At 37.0% G+C, this 21,657-nt stretch overlaps 1 protein-coding gene across 1 annotated transcript in view; it reads right to left on the reverse strand.

Annotated features, from left to right (window-relative positions):
• Positions 1 to 1,346: 1,346 nt before the first annotated feature.
• Positions 1,347 to 21,657, reverse strand: part of LOC144214771 (F-actin-monooxygenase mical2b-like) — a 49,971-nt gene continuing 29,660 nt past the window's right edge. Inside the window, exons 14-37 of the mRNA XM_077743423.1 lie at positions 21,013 to 21,092; positions 20,725 to 20,793; positions 20,484 to 20,609; positions 19,078 to 19,260; positions 18,671 to 18,934; positions 18,402 to 18,536; positions 17,930 to 18,331; positions 17,677 to 17,778; positions 17,451 to 17,543; positions 15,591 to 15,777; positions 15,442 to 15,506; positions 14,485 to 14,566; positions 7,366 to 7,500; positions 7,059 to 7,109; positions 6,655 to 6,773; positions 6,380 to 6,568; positions 6,065 to 6,243; positions 5,616 to 5,944; positions 5,213 to 5,277; positions 5,028 to 5,117; positions 4,817 to 4,910; positions 4,260 to 4,371; positions 2,754 to 2,827; positions 1,347 to 2,675 (exon numbers count right to left, since the gene is read on the reverse strand). Coding sequence (XP_077599549.1) covers positions 2,470 to 2,675; positions 2,754 to 2,827; positions 4,260 to 4,371; positions 4,817 to 4,910; positions 5,028 to 5,117; positions 5,213 to 5,277; positions 5,616 to 5,944; positions 6,065 to 6,243; positions 6,380 to 6,568; positions 6,655 to 6,773; positions 7,059 to 7,109; positions 7,366 to 7,500; positions 14,485 to 14,566; positions 15,442 to 15,506; positions 15,591 to 15,777; positions 17,451 to 17,543; positions 17,677 to 17,778; positions 17,930 to 18,331; positions 18,402 to 18,536; positions 18,671 to 18,934; positions 19,078 to 19,260; positions 20,484 to 20,609; positions 20,725 to 20,793; positions 21,013 to 21,092 — 3,431 coding nt within the window. The 3' untranslated portion in view covers positions 1,347 to 2,469. The remainder of the gene's footprint in view (positions 2,676 to 2,753; positions 2,828 to 4,259; positions 4,372 to 4,816; positions 4,911 to 5,027; positions 5,118 to 5,212; positions 5,278 to 5,615; positions 5,945 to 6,064; positions 6,244 to 6,379; positions 6,569 to 6,654; positions 6,774 to 7,058; positions 7,110 to 7,365; positions 7,501 to 14,484; positions 14,567 to 15,441; positions 15,507 to 15,590; positions 15,778 to 17,450; positions 17,544 to 17,676; positions 17,779 to 17,929; positions 18,332 to 18,401; positions 18,537 to 18,670; positions 18,935 to 19,077; positions 19,261 to 20,483; positions 20,610 to 20,724; positions 20,794 to 21,012; positions 21,093 to 21,657) is intronic.

Below are 21,657 nucleotides of genomic sequence, written 5' to 3' on the forward strand. Positions count from 1 at the left end.
GAGGAAACTGGAGTACCCAGAGGAGACCCACGCAAGCCCAGGGAGAACATGCAAACTCCACGCAGGTGGACCAACCAGGACTTGAACCCAGGATCCCAGAGCTGAGGACCACTCTCCCCAATGGGCCACCATATTATTATTATTACCATCATCATCATCATTTTTATTACCATCATCTTCATTATTATAATCATCATTATTACAACTATTATTATTATTATTATTATTAGTTGAATGTTTTTGTGCATACATAATAGTTTGTACTAGTTAGTGGTGAAAAATAACTACAAAATACACTTTCAAAAGATGACTTTCTGGCGCAAATGGTGACCTTTATTTAAAAAACTAAATATTGACTAATGGCACGGTGAGCCAGTGATTAACACGCCAACCACACCGTTCTCGGGTCGAGAGTTCGATCCCAGGTTGGTTCTCACTGAGTTGAATTTGCATGTTCTCCCCGGGTTTGTGTGGGTTTTTTCCAAGTCGTACTCTAGTTTTCCTCATCGCAAAAAACATGAATTAAAATTCATTGATTTTGTAATGAAGTCAAACTTGAGGTGGCATCGTAGAACAAAACACATGGTTCGTCGTTCTCTGTACAATTCACTGCCCGGAAAATAAACATTTAATCATGAATGCTCATGTTGTATTTGCCGCTAACTTAGTCATTTTGATAATAGGCTAATATGGATGGATACATATAGCCAGTGTTGCCTTAATTATAAGGCTTATAGAAAGCTTTTAATTTTCTTACCGCTGCAGACATGGGTTTTTTTTCATCCAATATGGGTCTTTCAACATCTATGGCCTCACAGTTCTCAGATCAAGGATTCAATCCCGACAGTGCTGTATGGCGATGGCATGTTCTCCTTAGGCCTGCGTGGATTTTACCAGGGTACTCTGGTTACCTCCCAAATCCCCAAAACATGGATGGTAGGCTGGTTGAACACCCTAACTCCCCCCTAAGTACGACTGTAAGCGTGAATGACTGTCCATCTTTTTGCACTTTGCAATTGGCTGGCAACCAATAGATGCCTGGGAAATGCTCCAGCACCCTCCATTACCCCTGTGAAGATACTGGGTCAGCTGGGTTAGGTTCCAGCAACCCCCACAACTCTTTCGGGGATATTCTGTATGGAAGATGAACAAATGAATGAAAACAATAGATGTCTAATTTATTAAAACTGCAACAACTGACTGACTATCTGTGATTGGTCATCTTTCTTGGTCATTAAAGTTCCATTCATTTTGACTGTCAAGATGGACTGGATGTCTATTGTGTATTAGGAGTTACTACGTACAAATATATTCACAAAAATTAGTAAACCAGACAAATGCTTCCATTTAACAGCTGAGAGCATTTTTATTATATACTGTGATAATTTTAAAATAAACTAAATTATATAAAACCCAAACATATTGAAAAACTCAAATCATACTCATCTAATTTGAGATATTATCTGTATGGGTTACCAACATTTACAGGATTAAAATTTACCCTGAACTTGACAGAAACAATCCAATCTCAGACATGTAGCCATTGGTCTTCTCATCTTTGATTATTGGCTGGATATAAATAACAGAATTAACAATTTCTTACATTGCATTACAATTTTAAGAGTAACACAACTCAAGCAGATTTCATGCTGGTTTACTTTGTGGCCATTTCATGGCTTTGTCATTGTCCTCTCCAGTATGTAAAGTCCCAACGTGGAAAGAAGGATACATTAGACTAACAAAACTATTGCCCTCTGGAAGTAGTATCAGAGATATTTTTGAAACAGAACATAGCCAGTGTACAAGCAAAATAAGAAGATTAACACAAAATTCTTCTGCTCACAATTCTGGGTGGTGAAAGCATTACTCCAGTAGTTTTTGCACCGTCTCTTCACATGATATGACAAATTAGGAATGTACAAAGCCCCAATGATAGAGTTCTGTATGAAAGGGTCCAGCTTATCGCTCTCTATCATTTTACCTGATATGTACCAATTTGTAATGTAATAACAGCTTTATCAACATGAATAAGAAGCAGAAATTATACTTGTGCATAAAATACACAACTGTTGATTCATTTTACACTTGCAAAACAGAACCCTAACCCCTTCCTCGATGAAAAGTGATCAAATAAAATTTGTTCACAACCCAGCTTCAGTAAAAATCAGGAGTTGTGGCTACAGACCAGTTGTATATTCTTTTGTGCAAAAATAAAGTTTTTAATTATCAGAAGTAGTTGCATATGAAGTAAACGTTTTTCCTCTCAATGACAAAAAACAAATACTACAACAGTTTGATAAAAACCTTAAAAAGTCAAGACTATAAGAATGATGGATATATTATACAGAAAACTAAATAATTATTAGAGTTTACCTTTCTTAGTTAACCTATACTGCATGTATCTTCTGTATTGCCTTCCAAAGTTTGTGTCTGCCGTGGTCTGTCAACCCTCAGTCCCGCCTCCTCATCTTATCCCCAGCTGTCATTAGCCTGAGCCCAATGGAACTCGTAGCCTTTAGACAGCACAAGACTCTCCAAGTCTCGGTCTTCAGCCTTCTCCATCAGTCTCTGCTCCTCGAGTACTGAAACCAGCATGTCTCTCTTCTCCACCGTCCTCATAATTTCAGCCAGAATCTCTTGCTCCTTCTGGAGCTCAGACGCACTCTTTTTTGTATCTTTACAGGAGAAAGGGTAATCGTAATCAAGACAGTATCTTTTGGTTCTTATTTCACGCATGTTTGTAAGGTATATACCTTCTTTGGTCATCCTGCATCGAAGGTCTTGCTGAAGGCGGTCCTGAATGTCCTCCAATTCAAGCTCCTGCGCACTGAGAAAGAGGAGGAGAGAAATGAGTGATATTTACTGGTCAAAGCAGGGATGTGTTAAAGTTTCTGTAAAATTTCAGTCAACATCACTAAATATTGATTCAATAATTACTGCTTATCCTCATAAGGGTCCTGGAGCTATATATAACAAAAAGGGTTAAGCGTTATAAAAAAAGGATCCGACGATATTGATCATTATCACGATAACTATCACATTGTTTTCTTTCAAATTTGAAACTTCAAACTTCTGTGAATAAGTAAACTAATTAAATCTTCGTTATTCAATTATGATGGTAACAATGTCCCTTTACTTTAAAAGAAAAGCAAATATAAAAGATGATTTTAAAAAGTATTTTGTTGTTCTGTTGTGCAATAAAGATTTTAAAAAAAATGTTAAATTTAACCCAGATTAACAAAGTTTCATAATATTTGCATAAAATGGGGAAAATCCATGATATCAATTAAGAAAAGAATTACAGAAAGATGAAAGGTAGACTGCACTTGGATCTTTTAGTGGGACAGCACGATGCTGTCCTGCATCTCAATCGCTCGTTTAGCTGTGTAATAGTCCTTTTGCTTTCATGCTCTGAGTTAGCCGCTCTATAGCTAACCAGGCTAAAAAGATCTAATTGTTCCTTACCATATTTAACTTTGTAACATTGGTCTGGTACTAGTGTTAATGCCACATAAGCACCCCTTTCTTTGAGGTGTTCGGGTGGTGTAATTGCAGTTTAAATGTATTGAATGTTTTTAATATTATTGTTGACAAAAATTATTTGATGATAATTATTGTGTTATTGTCCAGGTCTACTTGGAGCCTATCCCATCTAACAAGGGGCGGTAGGCTGGGACACTTTGAATAGTTTGCCAGCCAATCAGAGCATCAATAAAAAAAAGCCAAAGAAATAAATGATATAAACAAAGTGTTGTTCTGGTCCGCAGTATTGGCGCCCATTACGACTATTTTTAATAATCCATCAATCCTGTGTGTTTTTAGTATCTGTAAGCCAAATCACTGGACAAACATGTTTGTTGAGTGGGGCTATATCCCATTAGAAACTAATGAGAGTATGAAATCATTGTTAAATATCATAAAAAAAGGATATCATGACTTTAATTCAAAGAGTATGATTGACCATTTACTGGTTACATTCTATTTTGCATTATTTGTACTGGTCTAAAAATATGGGCATCGGCAAAAATAGGAAAATCAAAACAAAAAAGTTGCCTAGTCTGAATCGGATATCTCTTCAGACTAAGCTGAGGAAAAGTGTGCACTTAGTTCATATATATATAGCGGTGCAGAAGGCTAGAAAATCAGTGAATTCATCATCAAAAGTTTAATGTTTTAAGTCAGAATTGCTCTCAGACTTTTCACCTTTTAAAAAAAAATACAGGATTTTTATTGTTTCTTAATTAAATGGAGTCACTTACAAGATCATGAGATCAGACTCATATCGTACTAGTCTGTTCTTCTCCATAACCAGTTCAAACCAGGATTGATAAAGTTGAGCATGGTCTCCATCATGCGTCTGATTTTCAATTCCTTGAAGGGAGAAGACAAATTGGCATGAAGTCAGGTATTGACAATGTTTGGGTTGCAGGGGATTGGAAGAATCTAAACAGAGGTACTAAAGACAATACTAATGGGAGATCAGAAAATGTTGAAGAAAAGCGAACAGAGAAACAATTTACCTGATTTGACTTCCATACATTTTTATGCTGATCAAATCTCAAACATATACCATATTGGCCCGAATATAAGATGGTGTTTTTTAATAAGACGGAAAAAGTGGCACTAGTCTTGCATTCCCCGGGAGATCACATTTTCTCTATTAGTGCGCACTTAGTGGATCATACAACTAAATATGTAGAGAATTAGACAAATTTCAATAAAATGTAATCTCCCTTTTTTGACGTTTCGAATTTTGTGAACCTATTTTATGTTGTCTACAGTAGTTATGCAGGTGTTTTACAGTACTGTTCAGTACCTGGTTCTCCTCTTATAATTTTCTCTATAGCAACTCCTCGTTCCTCTAGGTCTCTCTGTTTCTCTGCAACCTCCTCGAGCTGGCGCTGAATTGTCTAAATACATGAAAAAAAAAACATGAATGTTGCATTCAGGAAAATAAGGCAATGGTTAATAACCAAATCTAAAACAAGTCAAAATACTTATACAATTGTAATAAGATTCATATGTACCTGAGCTCGGTGCAACCTCTTTAACTGTTCTCGTTTGGCCTGCAGAGCAACGGTCTTTTCATGCTTCTTGTGCGATCTTACCGATGACATCTATGGTCAGAAATAGCCAACAATTCAAAAAAAATTCTTAAAAAAAAAAAAACACTCATGCATTGTACAGAAAATTTACATAGAAGGGTACAGACCCTCTGTTCAGTTGAATCAGTTTCATCATCAGATGAGGGCTCCTCCAGACTCTGCTGACTGGAAGCTTGATAACAAGGAAATATTGAACAATCTAATGAGCATTTTATACATTGTTTGTTATACGTACAGATTAATATTTAATCCTAAACTTCTAAAACACAAAATCTTTGAAATTGTATTTTATGGGTGCACGGCCGATACGAAGAAATCAATATAAAACTTGGATACTATGGAAAACTAAGATACTGCCGTGATTCTTTTCTCTCTCTATCCTGGCTGCTGTGTCATACTCTATTCTCTGCCATTCCTACCATAAACGACCTGTCATAGATAGTTGTTAAGTGGGACACAATCGTGAAGTGGAACAAATTTTATCTATCTCTAATAATTAGCTCTGGTTACCTTTATTTCTCAGGTTTGCCAGGACCATCCTGATTTCTTTGTGGACCTCCTGGTCTTTCCCATCACTTTCTGATGGCTCCCTCTTCCTGAGCCTCAGAGAGGAGAAAAGGGTGACTTTCCTGTTGGGCATTGACGGTACATTGTCCGTGAAGACTCTTCCTGACTCTCTGCGGCGCACAAGGGAGACTCGTTGCAGCCGAGATGACAGGTCCACATGGCTTCTAGTTTCGTTTTCTATACATGTCCCTGGTTCAAATTCAGCAGAGTTAAAAATTAACTCTCCCTCTGACATAGGCCTGCGTCTGCATTGGCCATCATGTTTGGGTCTCCTGTCAGAGTAAAAAGACAAAAACAAAAGGTTTAAAAGGGTTCAATTTATGAGAAGCATTTGAGTAAATGTATGTATAACAAGGGCATCACGGATTTGGAGCACATAATTATGTATTTACATTGTGGGGACTGTGCTGGAGCTGCTTGAAGGATTGGTCACGCTAAATGTTCTCCTGAAGGCGTTGGCAATAAGACGGAAGGCGGAGAGGGAAGAGGCAGAGGCGAATTGGCTAGCAATTGCTTCTCTATGCTGGCCAGAGTCTGCCTGAAGCTTATCTGCTTCTGTGTCTGTTTGGACCTGATAAAACATCAGAAGAGAAGGAATGATACAGGTCATTATGAGGTGAAAATAATTTTTCTCATTTCTCTCTTCTCTTTGAAGTAATACTGCGAAGGAGAGAGCAGGAAAGAGTGTCCGTGTGTGTTTTCTCAACCTGGTGTTCCTTTGTGGTATTGGCATCTGTAGTATTTGAAGTTTCCTCTGCAGTGTCTTTATCACAAAGAGGTAAAATCAAGCTTTTCATTGGGCTGGTCAAGTTGCATGTTGTATGCTTCGGATTCTTTTCACCATTTGTTCCCTCTAAAGGATTCGTTGGGTGACCAATTAGCTCGGCTTTAGGGGCCTGAGTGAAAAAAAAATCAAATAAAATTAATACAATGATTACAAATACAGTTGGCAAGTTGAAAGGGGGTAAAAAATTGAATGTACTATTTGTCTTTCAGCTGACTCAATCTCTTCAAAGTCAGAGTCAGTTTCAGGAACTGTCTCTGGGCCTTTATCGGAAGGCCAGCTTCGTTGGAAGTTTTTGGCAAAAATCATTGGGAATGCTGAAAAGAACATGATGAGCATAATGAAATATTGACCAAACTTTTGTGATTAGTTAGTCTCAAATCTCCAATTTGTTCAGATGGATTGGGCCACAGCTTAACATAAATATCGTTTTCTCTTAAACATTTTCATGAAAACTGAAGTTGACTAGGCCTTGATCAATAAATATAATGAATGTCAAGCCAAATTTAATTTCAGTTTTCATTCATTTAAATTGACAAACTTAACCTTACGCACAAGTCCAAGCACATTAAACTGAAATTGAATGAAGCAGAAGTACTCACATGCTCGTATTCTTTTTTTCCAACAAATATTGTGTTTTGTTCTACCGGGACCTGCGTGAAGGGGGAGGGGGAAATAAGACAACATTTGGTTCTGACTTCTGAAAGGGATCAGTTCACCATTATCAATAATGTTTGTGTCCTATGTTACTTCTTTGTTTAGAAATGTTACCAAGTCAGAATTCATTATTTATTTTCCTGAACATGGTACTAAAATCATGAATCTTGAATTATTATATTGTCTATCAATTTTTGATATTGTAAATGTATCTTAATATAAAGTAAATCTTGGACTAAAATCTATACTCACCTATAGCATCACTCTTTGTCTCTTTGACGTCTTGCTTTTCCTTGCTTGGTGTACCAAAGCTTTCTACAATCATGTCGATTTCTCCTGGATCAGTAGTCAATTTATGTACATGCCCATTGTGATTGTGAGATGAATCTGGAAATAGTTTAAAAAAAAAGAAAAGAATAAATTGTTGGACTTGAATTAAGCTGAAAGCACAGTGATTCTGAACTAAACAGTAGACAGTCTCAAATTTAAAAAGAAAACTTAGACTTAAATAGTCACAAGTCAGAAATTTTCAACCACTGTAATCACATAAAATGATGGAAATCCAGTAAAATATTTTTGCATTAGATAAATAACTTGATAAATGCAAAACATACCCATAAAACTAAAGCAAAAACAAAATGGAATGGATACATACCCTCCCCTTCAATAGTATGGGAACAAGAAAGCCAATTCCATAATAGTCCGTATATAGTGGACGGAAACATTTGAGTTTGACATCAAATGAAAGGATATTGCAGTCGAACGTTTGTATTTCATGGATTCACACTGCCATACCCAAATTGTGTGATGATTTGCACAATTATGGATTAAGAAAAGATGGTGAATATAAGTAGTGGAATAGTTGAGATGTAGATTTAAATGCAGTTCCACAATCAAGATTCACTTTTAAACAATTTGATGGGCAAAAAAATAGGTCCAACAATATTGAAAGGGAGTGGACTTACAGTTTTGATGCTCAAGTTTAGATAGGCGATAGGAGAATCTTTTCTTTGGTCATTGTTTACATTTCTTGCATCTCACCATTGATAGTAGTGTGTGTGGCAAGAACACACATACAGTGGTACCTCTACTTACAAAATTAATTGGTTCCAGAAGTGGTTTCATAACTTGGATTTTTCAGAAATCGATGCATATGTTACATTGAAAAAGCATAATTGATTCCACGATCTTTAATACTACCCCCTAAATATCAATTATTTTATCCATGACAAAAGTTTAAGAATTTCGTAAGAAATATGTATGAAAATGTAAGTATTATCCAAAAAAAGGTAAAAATGATTAAACTATTAAAATGAATTAGAAATGCAGTGGCATTTTCCAATGGGGTAGAATTGCGAGTGGCAGCTCAGTAAAAATACAAATTAAAATGTTATGCACACTCAGAAATTGGTGTAAAATATTTGATAATGCAAGCCCTTAACGTGGAACTTTAGAAAAGTTAAGGAAAAGTTAGGAGAAAGTCCAGAAAAATAGTCCAGCAGGAAGAAAATTGAATGAAGATATGATTCACTTCAGTTTTGCTCAGCGAACAATGTAATAAACTCAATTTTTGGTCAGTTTTTATTTTCCTTTTACTGTAAAAAAAAAAAAAAAATTCAAGTGTCTGTTCCTCTCATGCTGAGAATTAACTAAATAAAAAACATCCATGTGAGATTAGGTTCTCTATGTATAAAGCCAGACAGGTTTTTCTTCCTCAGATGGTTGTTGATTGTGGTTACTACGTATATAAAAATTATTTTAAAAATACCTGAAAACTGACCTACTACACTAATTTCTAATCATTGTATTTTCCACACTGTAAGGTGCATCGTCAATTAATGGCCTCAAAATGTTTTTCAAATATAAGACACAGGGGATGATAAAATGAATTAGTAGTCATGGTGGTAGTACTAGTAGTAGTAGTAGTAGGGGATTTTGTTGTAAATCCACTAGATAGAGCTGTAGTAGTTGTGGTTAGGAGATGTGTTATACAAAAACTAGATTGAGCTGTGCTTAAGGGAATTTCATACAATTGGATTATAAAACACAATTGGCATGTAGGAAAAATGAAATCTTTAAGTTGTGCCTTATAGTGCGGAAAGTACGGGAGCTAAAGAAAGCTAAGTGCGGAAAGTACGGGAGCTAAAGAAAGCTAAACTAGTTGACAAAGAAAAAACAATTGCTATCAATTGGATTCACTTTTAGTCATAATTAGATTGCATAAATATAATATATTATGCATTTCTTACAGTAATTTTGATTAAGACAAGAACAAAAAAGAAAGGTATACTGCATGGAGACACTTACAGCAACCATAAAAATCATGGGATATAGAAAATGAACACACCTCTTGGTATAATCGGGGTTCTGTTTTAAATAAATAGATATAGATACAGTTAGAAAATCAAGAACATGTACGTTTCATTCAAAAAATAATGATGTTAGGGGAAAATACAATAAATAGAAAAGCTGAGAGAATACCCTAAAATGTATTTTATTTTAAATATCATTATAGTTTAATCATATTAGAATCATTCAATTCTAAATAAATTTTCCTTTGTTTTAGTTACGGCAGTCTACTGAGCTAATAACTGACTTGTGTTAAAAAAAGAACAGCAATATTTGCTTACCATCCATAGTAAAACTAAGTACTGTAAATAAATCATAAATTGCTGACTGCACAGGTGGCTGTCCTAAAAGGATTAACCTGAGATAGCAGGGGTTATTAACAACATCCAGCTAGAAAAAAACAGTAAAAATGTATTTTTATAGGTACTTAATGTATTTTCAGGAATATAAATTGCATATTTTCCATTTTTTTCTTTCACATTGCGATGCGATTAGGTAATTTTGTTGAGACTATAGTTAACCGAAAAACAGTTAAATGGATTTTTAGCCTGTTCAATTTTAAAAATGTGCATGGTAGGCTGATTGGACACTCTAAATTGCCCCTATGTATGAGTATGAGTGTGCATGGTTGTCTTTGTCCTTGTGCACTGTAATCGGATGGCCACCGATTCAGGGTGTCCCGCAACTCTGGCCCGGAGGCAGCTTGGATTGGCTCCAGCACCCCCTGAAACCTAATGAGGATGACTTGAGAAACAGGAAACTGTCCTCAGGGCTGCAATGGCTAGAGAGACTTAACGCTTACTTAGTGACGGTTTGATGCATTTTCCATGAATAAGGTTTTTTGAGTGAGGAGTGAATTCTTTTACATTTGTAAAATTAATTTATATATTAAAATGGACATTTGTGATCAAAAGATGAAGTTACATGGCATATGGTGGGAGTGGCATCTGTCCCCAGAGCGGTGTTATTTTTAAAATTGTGTTACTCAAATAAGTTTACTTTTGAACAAAGGTACACTGTTTATGATCAAACTATTAACTAAAACAATCATTGTAATTACGAAGGTGAAAAAAATTGTGTATTATCTTGTATATCCGCTGTTGCACACTAAAAAAAATACTATGTGGAAAAGCAGCTAGTGGGCATCTTATCTTTTGGACAAATCTAGCAGGTACACGAGAGAGATCTGGAGAGGGATTCGGAAGGGGAGAGGTCTTCTTCTGTAACAGAGGGAACCACACACAAATGTGGATACGCATTACTGTCAAACTAGCTTTATGATGGTTGATGTTAATGCATAAATTGAGGCAAGCAAGTAGTGCGTTTGTACTAGGGTGTTAGATAAGCTAGGCACAAGGGTTTTAGTAAGGGTCACAGAGTTCTGACTGCCATGAGACAATGTGAGAAGTATGTCAAATACAAGGTGTCATGAGTGCATGACATAATTCACACCTATTTCACCAGTATTTAATATGTGAAAAAAGTTAGAACAGACAATGCACAATTCTTGTTGCATCAATCAAAAATTGTGCTGCATTGGAAATGTTAAAAACACTGAACAAAATGAAGTGAAAGCATTGAGGTGAAAATTAAGAAAAAAGACATGAAAAGGGTGTCAGGGACAGAATAGATTTAAGTGGAGAAAAGATGAATTTATTATTCAAATTTTGACCCGAACAAACCAGTAGAATTAAAAAAAAGAAGCAAATTTTACATTTTGAATTTTTTTCCTCAAGCAAAAGAATATACAAACACTACAACTTAAAACCCTGACTAATTTATATCACGTAAAAATTAATACTTTTGTTTAAATAAAATAATAGACAATTAAATTTTTTGTAAAAAATATAAATCATGTGCGTATGTCCCAGTGCAAAGGTAAAGCTTTTGGCATTTCCATTGCAGTCATAGTGAATCAGGCAATATTCCAAGCCTAGTGGAATACCTGCGCATTTACATTTTCAAAAACATTCCACACATTCTCAACGTTAGATTCAGTCGCACTTTCCGGGTTAATTACAAGTTGCATTTCAATGTTACAATATCAAAAGTGAATCTCTTTTGACATTTCTAATCAGTTCTACACAATATTCAATTAAATTATGATTCATTATTGACAGGGTTAAGAAATCACACAACTGATAAAGTTCATAGTGGAAGCTGGCTTAGGCAAGCCAATTTGAGTCACAGACGAATTGAACTCTTTTCAACATCTAATAAGTGTACAGTAATACTTTGACATACGAGTGCCCCAACATCCGAAGAATTTGAGATACGAATAAAATTCAAGCAAATATATTCCTTGAAATATGAGACTGACATACGAGCATACGAGATGCGAGAGGCTGCTTATGATTTCAGCACACTCTCTCACCGCATCTCCCTCTTGTAAAGATCTCTATGACCACTGGGTGGAGCGTTTTTTTTTTTACATGATTCAATGCAAAATTAAGGGAAAACAATGGGTCCAAAGCAAGCAGGTGCAATGAAAGGCCGTGCAAAGACAAAGTGTATGATGACAATCAATATCAAATATACCAAATATTTGAAAAACATGGTGTACGCGTGACGTAGCTGGCTCCTCTATACGAGAGGAGTTTTTCCAATATGCACGATCCTGAAGCAGAAGGATTCTATTAAGGATATCAAACCTTCCAAACACTAACCATAATTTCCAAGCTGCCCAGTGACATTCATAATAAGATAGAAAACCTTCTTTTAATATGGATAAAAGATGAACAGTTAGCGGGAGACAGCGTGACCGAGTCGATAACATGAGAAAAAACCAGCAGACTTAATATGAATTTAAGATCAAAGCAAGAATCTGAAAAAGGGGAGTCTTCAACACCACCAGAACAAATCAGATAAGTTAAATTTCTGTTTACGTACGCTGTGTTTACGTACGCTGTGTTTACGTACGCTGTGTTTACGTACGCTGTGTTTACGTACGCTGTGTTTACGTACGCTGTGTTTACGTACGCTGTGTTTACGTACGCTGTGTTTACGTACGCTGTGTTTACGTACGCTGTGTTTACGTACGCTGTGTTTACGTACGCTGTGTTTACGTACGCTGTGTTTACGTACGCTGTGTTTACGTACGCTGTGTTTACGTACGCTGTGTTTACGTACGCTGTGTTTACGTACGCTGTGTTTACGTACGCTGTGTTTACGTACGCTGTGTTTACGTACGCTGTGTTTACGTACGCTGTGTTTACGTACGCTGTGTTTACGTACGCTGTGTTTACGTACGCTGTGTTTACGTACGCTGTGTTTACGTACGCTGTGTTTACGTACGCTGTGTTTACGTACGCTGTGTTTACGTACGCTGTGTTTACGTACGCTGTGTTTACGTACGCTGTGTTTACGTACGCTGTGTTTACGTACGCTGTGTTTACGTACGCTGTGTTTACGTACGCTGTGTTTACGTACGCTGTGTTTACGTACGTTGTGTTTACGTACGTTGTGTTTACGTACGCTGTGTTTACGTACGCTGTGTTTACGTACGCTGTGTTTACGTACGCTGTGTTTACGTACGCTGTGTTTACGTACGCTGTGTTTACGTACGCTGTGTTTACGTACGCTGTGTTTACGTACGGTGTGTTTACGTACGGTGTGTTTACGTACGGTGTGTTTACGTACGGTGTGTTTACGTACGGTGTGTTTACGTACGTTGTGTTTACGTACGGTGTGTTTACGTACGTTGTGATTACGTACTTTGTGATTACGTACTTTGTGATTACGTACTTTGTGTTTACGTACTTTGTGTTTACGTACGTTGTGTTTACGTACGTTGTGTTTACGTACGTTGTGTTTACGTACGTTGTGTTTACGTACGTTGTGTTTACGTACGTTGTGTTTACGTACGTTGTGTTTACGTACGTTGTGTTTACGTACGTTGTGTTTACGTACGTTGTGTTTACGTACGTTGTGTTTACGTACGTTGTGTTTACGTACGTTGTGTTTACGTACGTTGTGTTTACGTACGTTGTGATTACGTACGTTGTGTTTACGTACGTTGTGTTTACGTACGTTGTGTTTACGTACGTTGTGTTTACGTACGTTGTGTTTACGTACGTTGTGTTTACGTACGTTGTGTTTACGTACGTTGTGTTTACGTACGTTGTGTTTACGTACGTTGTGTTTACGTACGTTGTGTTTACGTACGTTGTGTTTACGTACGTTGTGTTTACGTACGTTGTGTTTACGTACGTTGTGTTTACGTACGTTGTGTTTACGTACGTTGTGTTTACGTACGTTGTGTTTACGTACGTTGTGTTTACGTACGTTGTGTTTACGTACGTTGTGTTTACGTACGTTGTGTTTACGTACGTTGTGTTTACGTATGTTGTGTTTACGTACGTTGTGTTTACGTACGTTGTGTTTACGTACGTTGTGTTTACGTATGTTGTGTTTACGTACGTTGTGTTTACGTACGGTGTTTACTACGCTGTGTTGGCCCCGGAACACATTAAGCTCGTATCTCAAGGTATTACTGTATCTGCATACATTAAATTAGACTTAAAATTTCATCAAGGGCAGTGGCACATGAAGTCAAATAACGCCAATAATATTAAAAAACTTATCACGTGTACTTTGATTCATGAAATCTCCTTGGTTTAAAAAAAAGAACCAATAGGGCACTTTGAAAGACTATACTATATAAACGACAATGTCAGATGACTCATCACTCAGTGCAAATGGAGCACATTCTTTTTGCGCCCTTATTTATTGTATTTCCTCAGCTTCTGTATATGAATTATAGGTTGATAAACTGCTCCTGAACTAGCTGAGGTTCCTGACTGATTTGTCCAACTACCTCTTGCATACCAAAAAGCAGAGAACAGCCCATGCTCAGTAACTCGTACAAGAAAACATAGTCATGTGGGTAGCTTCTGACATGATTAGCCAGAGCTGTCAGAGACTCACGCACACAGCCCAAAAGACGTCCAGGAATCACACACAAAGCCCGGCTGGCATGCCTTGGCCAAATGAGGCCTCGCGAAAGCAAGGAAACCAGAGTACCTGAGGATTGTGTCTGGATGCTGCTGGTTACAGAATTTCTCCCACTGTCTCGCACCAAGGCTGTGACATGGCCGTGGTTCTCCTGCACAAATCAAATAGATGCAGGATTATAACATTGTGTTGTTACATTTATACATATTGTCTCTTTGGGTTTTCAAACATTTTCACTCATTCCCCCAATTTGGCACGCTTTAAACTGTGAAGCTGCCATCCCTCCCTTGTTAGAAGAGTGATATAATATAGTAGTAATAGTAACAATCAACATTAAATGCAAGTAGAACTAGTGAGAAATCACGCATTTTGGTGGAAGCGGGCCCTGTTATCATCCATGACTGATATTGTGAGGCAGTATAGCCATAATCCACCTCCCATCGCCACAATATTGAAACTGAAGAAAGCATTAAAAGGGACGACTCCTTGGCATGGCTTCCCTCTACTGAAACTTGATGGAGAGACTGATACTCCCTTGGATAGGGAAGGAAGAAAATGCAGGATATACAGTGACGGTGCGGGATTATTTCTGAAGTAGTTATTTAATTGTTTTGAATTAATCATTTCAAGTGAATATTTGCTTAGGTGCATATGTTCACGTCCTTTGTTGTCTAATGTGAGCTTCTCCTTATACTTAAACACCTGCACAATTAGAAAATGTTTTGAAAGCTTTCTATTCATTTTAAAAAATTAAATTACTGTTTTAATTTTTGTGTGTTTCTCAAATCTTTCATTCAAAAACTATATTATTTTTAATGGGTTTAGTTTGTAGTTTTTTGGCTATCATAGAACAAATTTGAGAATTTACATCAAATACACTGCTATTTACAGAAAATCCATGTTACTAAACAGTACATAGAACCAATTAATGTCAAAAGTAGATACCATTATATAATTATCAAGGGACACGTACATCAATATACAATATACACATTTAGCAAAAATTCATAGAAGAACTGCATTTACCTTTCTTTTCCTGAAGTGTGCGTTGGACTGGTATTGGGTATAGTGCATCTTACAGTAGAACTTACCTGAAAGAAGAATATAAACATTCTCAAATACACGTATTTCACAACCAGACAACATATTTTAGAGTTAAAGTGACCCAAGCATACACTCATATGAGCTGAAAACGTGTCCGCCTAGACGGAGGGTGCAGTTACAGATATGACAGCGGAAACATTCTCGGTGGAAGAAGTAACCCTCAGCACTCAATCTCTCCATTACATATACCCGCTTTGAGCAGAAGTGGCAGATATCGCTGCCCCCAAATCCAGAGTGAAATTCTTTACGGCCAACAAGCTGTGAAAAGGAAGAAAAGAGATGGAAAACAGTAGAGTGTCAATGTTTCTTTGACACCACAAGAATATGAAAGAAATTACACATAAAATTAAAGGTGAATATTATTCCATGTCCAATATTTGCATGGACCTTCATGAAAAACAAAAAACTTTGAAAGAGAGGATTATATCAGTAAAAATTACAAACCTTTTCATTACTGGAGTTCTTTTCCCATGAACATATATTAGGAATAAAAAAGTTGAACCAAAAATATATTAGAAAAGGGCTGTTTAGAACACAAACCTCAGAATCACCATGAGTATCAAAGATGCAGCCAGCAAACAAGTTGCACTGAATTGCAATGGTAGTGATGTTATGAAAGGCAATATTTGAAATTTAGCATGGATATGTAGCTGCAAAGGCAAATCTGGTGGGCAAATTGAAGAAAAAAAAAACACAAAAACAAATAACATGCAGCAAAAGGCATGCACTCACAGCATTAAGCCTGCAGTGATGCAAGGCACATTGGTGCATAGTATAGGTCTCGATTTCTTATTTATTGTTTTAAATATTTTGAATCGTAAAAATTGTTAACGTGTACCTGACCAGATTTAAAATTGAAAAATCCCTCCAAAAGTTTGAGTCTAGGCTAGACATCTAGGAGGAATACTGGGCATTTTTTTAAAGCTCAGTTGCATTGCTAATACAGGAAGTACACAATTATTAGATGAGAATTTGAATTTTTGAGGATTCATTTTATTATTGCACAACAACCATCTACTTAATGAACCCAAAAGATTCATTAATAGAAAAGCTGAATATTTTTGGGAGTTGGACTGGAGGTTTTTAGCTATTGAATGGTGCATTTAAAGACAATAAAAAGTTCAGTACCATGAAAAGACTGTACCTAACTCAGCCCACCTTGCATAATCATCAGCGAACCTCCCGATAATTCCAGCATAAGCAGCTCCCCAGTTGTCTACAAGGTTGAGTCAGCATGAAGATAACCCTGAGCCTCCCATACATAAATTCGCCCTTTCTTCCCATCGGGACCCTCAATGAGATAGAAGCCATTGTTTGCATCGCATTGACGGTCACATAGCGCTATGTCTAATTCATCATAATATTTAAGACTGTCTGATTCATAATCAGATTCATCAAACAATTGATTCCATTCTTCTTGAGTTATTTATTTCTAAGTGTAAGCACTGGTGGAACGGGCTCACGTGCACCATCTGACGGACAAAGACCGGTTTGATGTCTCCCATTAAAACGGCTGCGGAGCGGACTTTTTCACCAGCAGAGGGCAGTTTTTTACTGGGATTTTGTAACAAATGCGAAGACCTAACGCGCACCCAAACTTTGGACCGAAGTCCTTCTCCGAAGTACATCACCTGATATGCTTAATTGGTAGTAGGTTTTTGAAACTACACTGCCTGGAGTAAGATAACATGCATAAAGAGGATGATGTGGTGAAAATATTCATTTGCTGAATAATTCTTCACTCCCTCCCTGTACATTATTGTTAGGTGAGCATGAAATTGGTTCTGTATGCATGCAATGATGAGAAGACACTTCCCAAGATAGTTTTGTAACAGGTGCTGCTATTTTTTGGGGCAAAAGTTAGTAGCTTTTCAGTCGAAAGAGCAGGAAAGGCAATGAAGCCGAGTGTTACATATCCACTCCCATCTTACCATAGAGGCACCGGGCCTGTGATCTGTCTCATAGAGAATGGCCAGTAATTGGGCTTTAGCATCTATTGTTGATGACACTTTTCCAACTGTACGCTAATATTGCCACCAAGAGAAATCCAAGTGCAAAAGAGAGGAAAGCAGAAAGTTCAGAAAACAAAGTTAAGGAGAGAAATTTTCTTTCTCTTAATTAACGTGGATTGAGGGTGTCTGGATTATTCTCTAGTACCTCTTTACTGTAGCTCGGAGCTCCAGTTGGACAACTCTCAGAGCGAATGAATGATTTTCGAATGACTCCTTTAGAGTCTTCAAGACCATAACTTCCATTGTGCTAAGACATACAGCAGGGGGAAGACCAACCAATTAAAACGTGTTGGTGCAGACTCCATGTAAACCGTATTTTTTAAATAATTTCTTATTAGTTTTAATGTGCCTTCAATGCCGTTTCTTTTAATGCAAATCTTTTGGCACACATCTGTTACCTTTACATTACTGTCACATTTGTTGCTCTCTGATAGCTCATGGGCAGGTTTGAAGATTTGTTTGGTTTCAACACTGTGCTGAAGACTTTGTTCTGTTCCTTCAACTTCCTTCATCTCTACAAAAACTGGCTCTGAGGAAAACTTGATTTCAGGCAGAGAAGTTTTGGCATTTTTGCTCTGATTAGAAACTGGTATTTCAATTGAGATCTTCCTATTTCCAGACAAGGATTCCATATGACAATTTTGCTGTGGAGGGATAGGGGAGTCTTTCATGTTCTTGCAGGGAGGAGAATTAGAGGAAAAACCAGCCTGGGCTTTGGGGTCAGGGACAGGATGGACCACTGGGTAGATTTTGGCGTTTTTAGATTGAGGAAGAGGTAGGACAGAAGTGGATAGTTCAACCTGGAGAAGAGTCAGACATTTAAAGGTGAAGCAATGCAAGGACAACCACAAACTACACGATGAGCTGAACCTGTGCTTTAGGAATAGAGGAAGAATGAACAGGAGTAGGTTTCCTGGAGCCAGTTAACAAGGATGAAAGGTGGACAGCTCTTTCCTTTATAGTGTTTTGACCAAACTGTCTAGTAGAAATATTTTCAGATTTAATCTGGAGGGTCGGGAAAAAAGGGGCAGAAATGATCAAGAACATGGAAATATATTTAAGATGCATTTTGTCTTGAATAATATAAACTTAATTAATAGGTGGAGCTCTGCGCTTGAAATACCAGTATAAATATTCACCTGTTGCATTTCCTCCTCTGACTTTTTTGAGGAAAATTTAATATCCAACAGAGCAGGAGCTGAACAATGGCTGGCTTTAGGAATAGAAGAGGTGCATTCTGGGTAGAGGGGTTTAGCACTCGCTGAGCACAATGGGCTTTTGGATTGTGAGATTGAAGGAGAGCAACTGGTGCTTATACAGTGAGAAGGAGTGGGAGAAACAAGGAAACTGCTTGGTGGAGCCACAGAAGCAGGATTTTCCAATAAACGAAGGTAGATGGAGGGCTGAAGATATGGAAGGGAAGACACGGAGGCAGAGGAAATTGAGTGACAACTATATGACAATTAAAATCTGCAAATAAATCAACCATAAATGTGTACACCATGAGTACAACTTTTGCACACATGCTGTACAGTCGGGAGTATACCTGCCATTTGGGTTTTAGGTTGCGCAGAGATGAAGGAGGTGAAGTGGGATGGTGAGCATCCTTAGGTTTTGCAAAGCGAGGATTTTCACTCTTCTCCACGTCCTGCTCATTTAAGAGTGGAGGTGGAGTGGAGGAAGGTGACAAAGGTGAAGCAAAGGATATGCTGTCTAGTTCATCGTCAGGCTGATTAAAGAAGGAATGAGGAAAAGGAAGTAGAAAAAAAAGAAGGGGAAATAAAAGGGTTGAAGAAAAAGTTCCCTAGAAGCGTCCCTTGTGTTGCAAAATATTTATTAATTCTGTTTGAAACTCAAGTGATTCAAAACCACTGTGCAGTGGTACAATATAATACCACGAGAGAGCACCAAACAGATTGCAGAAAATCAACTTATTCAAGATAATTGGTTCTAAAAACATTTACTACAGCAACTCCTCAGTTCATCTAACTATGCTAAGCGTGTATCGGGTTAGTCTAATGAAGATTGATTTAATTCTCCATCACTTAAGGTGCAATGTATGCATATCCACCTATTGCCATTTCTATAACAGAATAAACAGACTGAGTGGCCAGATTTAAACTCTCTTCTACGAGATAGCACCTTTAAAGTCCAGTGGATTCCAACAACTGCGCTGTGGTAACATTTTGTACTAAGAGAAACCATAAAATTCAAGTTAAATGGTTCCAAAAACGTTCACTACAGCAACGCCTTAGTTCATATAGCTATGCTAGCAACAAATCGGGTCATGCTGGTGAATATCAATTCAATTCTTCAACACCAGATGCTGCAAATCTTGTAGATCCACCTGTTGCCATTTCCACAATAGAATAAACAAACTGTGTTTGATTCATTTAGAATCAGGATGCCATCTTGATAGAAACATCTGTCTATTTTTATTCAGAGAATTAATGAGTGGCACTGTTTTAACCTAAATGTAATCTATAGGGTAACTTCTTATTCAGTAATGCTGCATAATTAATGAAGTCATTGTATTTACATTTATTTCGATTGTGCAAATAAATTCAACATTATAAGACTATTAAAATAAATCCCTCTTGCGATGAGTAACAAGTTTAATTTTGCCCTGCAACTATGATTATTTTTCAAAACACAATTATATTTTAACCTTGAAATACATGGGGGAAAAAGATAATTTCCCAATTATAAGTTCATTCTGATGCCCTTGCCTTTTTCATTCAGACATACCAAGTATCACATAACTGACCAATCTTTAAATGCAATGACACTAATACAATGTAACCCTAAATTACACTCCTATAATTATTTTCCCCCCAGGATTATGATTCTCTGTTGCCTGAATATTTTCAGCAACAAATGCAGGAAAAGCACAGAAAGATTTTTTTAAAAATGTGACTCAGGTGTTTAATGTATTGCATGTGAATATCCAACCTTGCCATGCGTTTTTTCTGCAGCGTTCTCCTCAAATTTGGCTAAAAGCTGTGTTGCCATGGATCGAACCCGGTTCTCCTGTAGTTTTCCATCCTCACCTGCTGAGGGCGCACTATGACAGGATAACTGTCACCCATTGCAGTGCAAGGGGACACAAGAAAGATTATGTAGAACCATTTTTACATGTCATGATATTATAGCAATGAATAATGTGATAAAAGTGATGAAAAAAACAATGTACCTCTGTGAGGTAGCCATTACCCTTTCTTCGTCTCTTATTTACTGAATCTTCGTCCGTTTTTTTGTCGTCCTGCGAGAACAAGCACAACAACAAAAAAGACACTTACAATTTACTGCTTTTCACTTTGGATGAGATTGAGTCAGCAAAATCCATGTATTAAAGATAAAATATTATTATCCTCATGTGCTGATTAAATAAAAGGCAAAAAGCAGATGTGGTGTGAAGTGATAAGTGTATCAATCATTTTTAAAATCAGAAGTTATAATGTTCAGTAATATAGTACAGTACCTTAGGTATCCTTTTCCTGGGCTGGCAAAGGTTGCTTTTTGCTGGTTGTTTTTCACTATTCTCATCTCTTTCTTTTTCTCCTGAAATAGCACAGTAGGTTCATATTGTTAAAGCTTATGTGACATAAAACACAAGAAATCCTTTATTAAACAAACTATGGGACAGAACATGCGCATACACATGCACTTTTTTGCATTTCCAAGTTCCATTGGAAGATAGTAACTGAAAAAGTAACAAACTGCAGTTGACAGTAGAGTCGTAGGTCACTTCAATTATTTCCCCAAATACTACAGCAATACTCTACCTGTTCTTCCTGCATGCTAGTGTAATTATGATCAGTGTTTTGATTTTTTTTTTTTCACCATTATGAAACTTGATGTAACTCATTCGACAGTTAACAAATCCCACTATGAGAATCACTCAAACAAATATAACCAAACCTGAGGCTATCAAAACATCAAATTACGCATTTACATGCAAAACCACTAAAAAGAATGCCGACACGCTAGTGCTTGTTGAGGAAAAAGCCCAGGGGGGTCAGGCGAATCCAGACTAGTCCATTTTTCATTGTTTTAAACTAATGCAGCAGCACTTTTAAACAAATAAAGTATCTGCACCAAATATTAAAAACAAAAAATGTACAAC

Source organism: Stigmatopora nigra, chromosome 2 (genome assembly GCF_051989575.1).
Source record: "Stigmatopora nigra isolate UIUO_SnigA chromosome 2, RoL_Snig_1.1, whole genome shotgun sequence".
NCBI classification, from domain to species: domain Eukaryota; kingdom Metazoa; phylum Chordata; class Actinopteri; order Syngnathiformes; family Syngnathidae; genus Stigmatopora; species Stigmatopora nigra.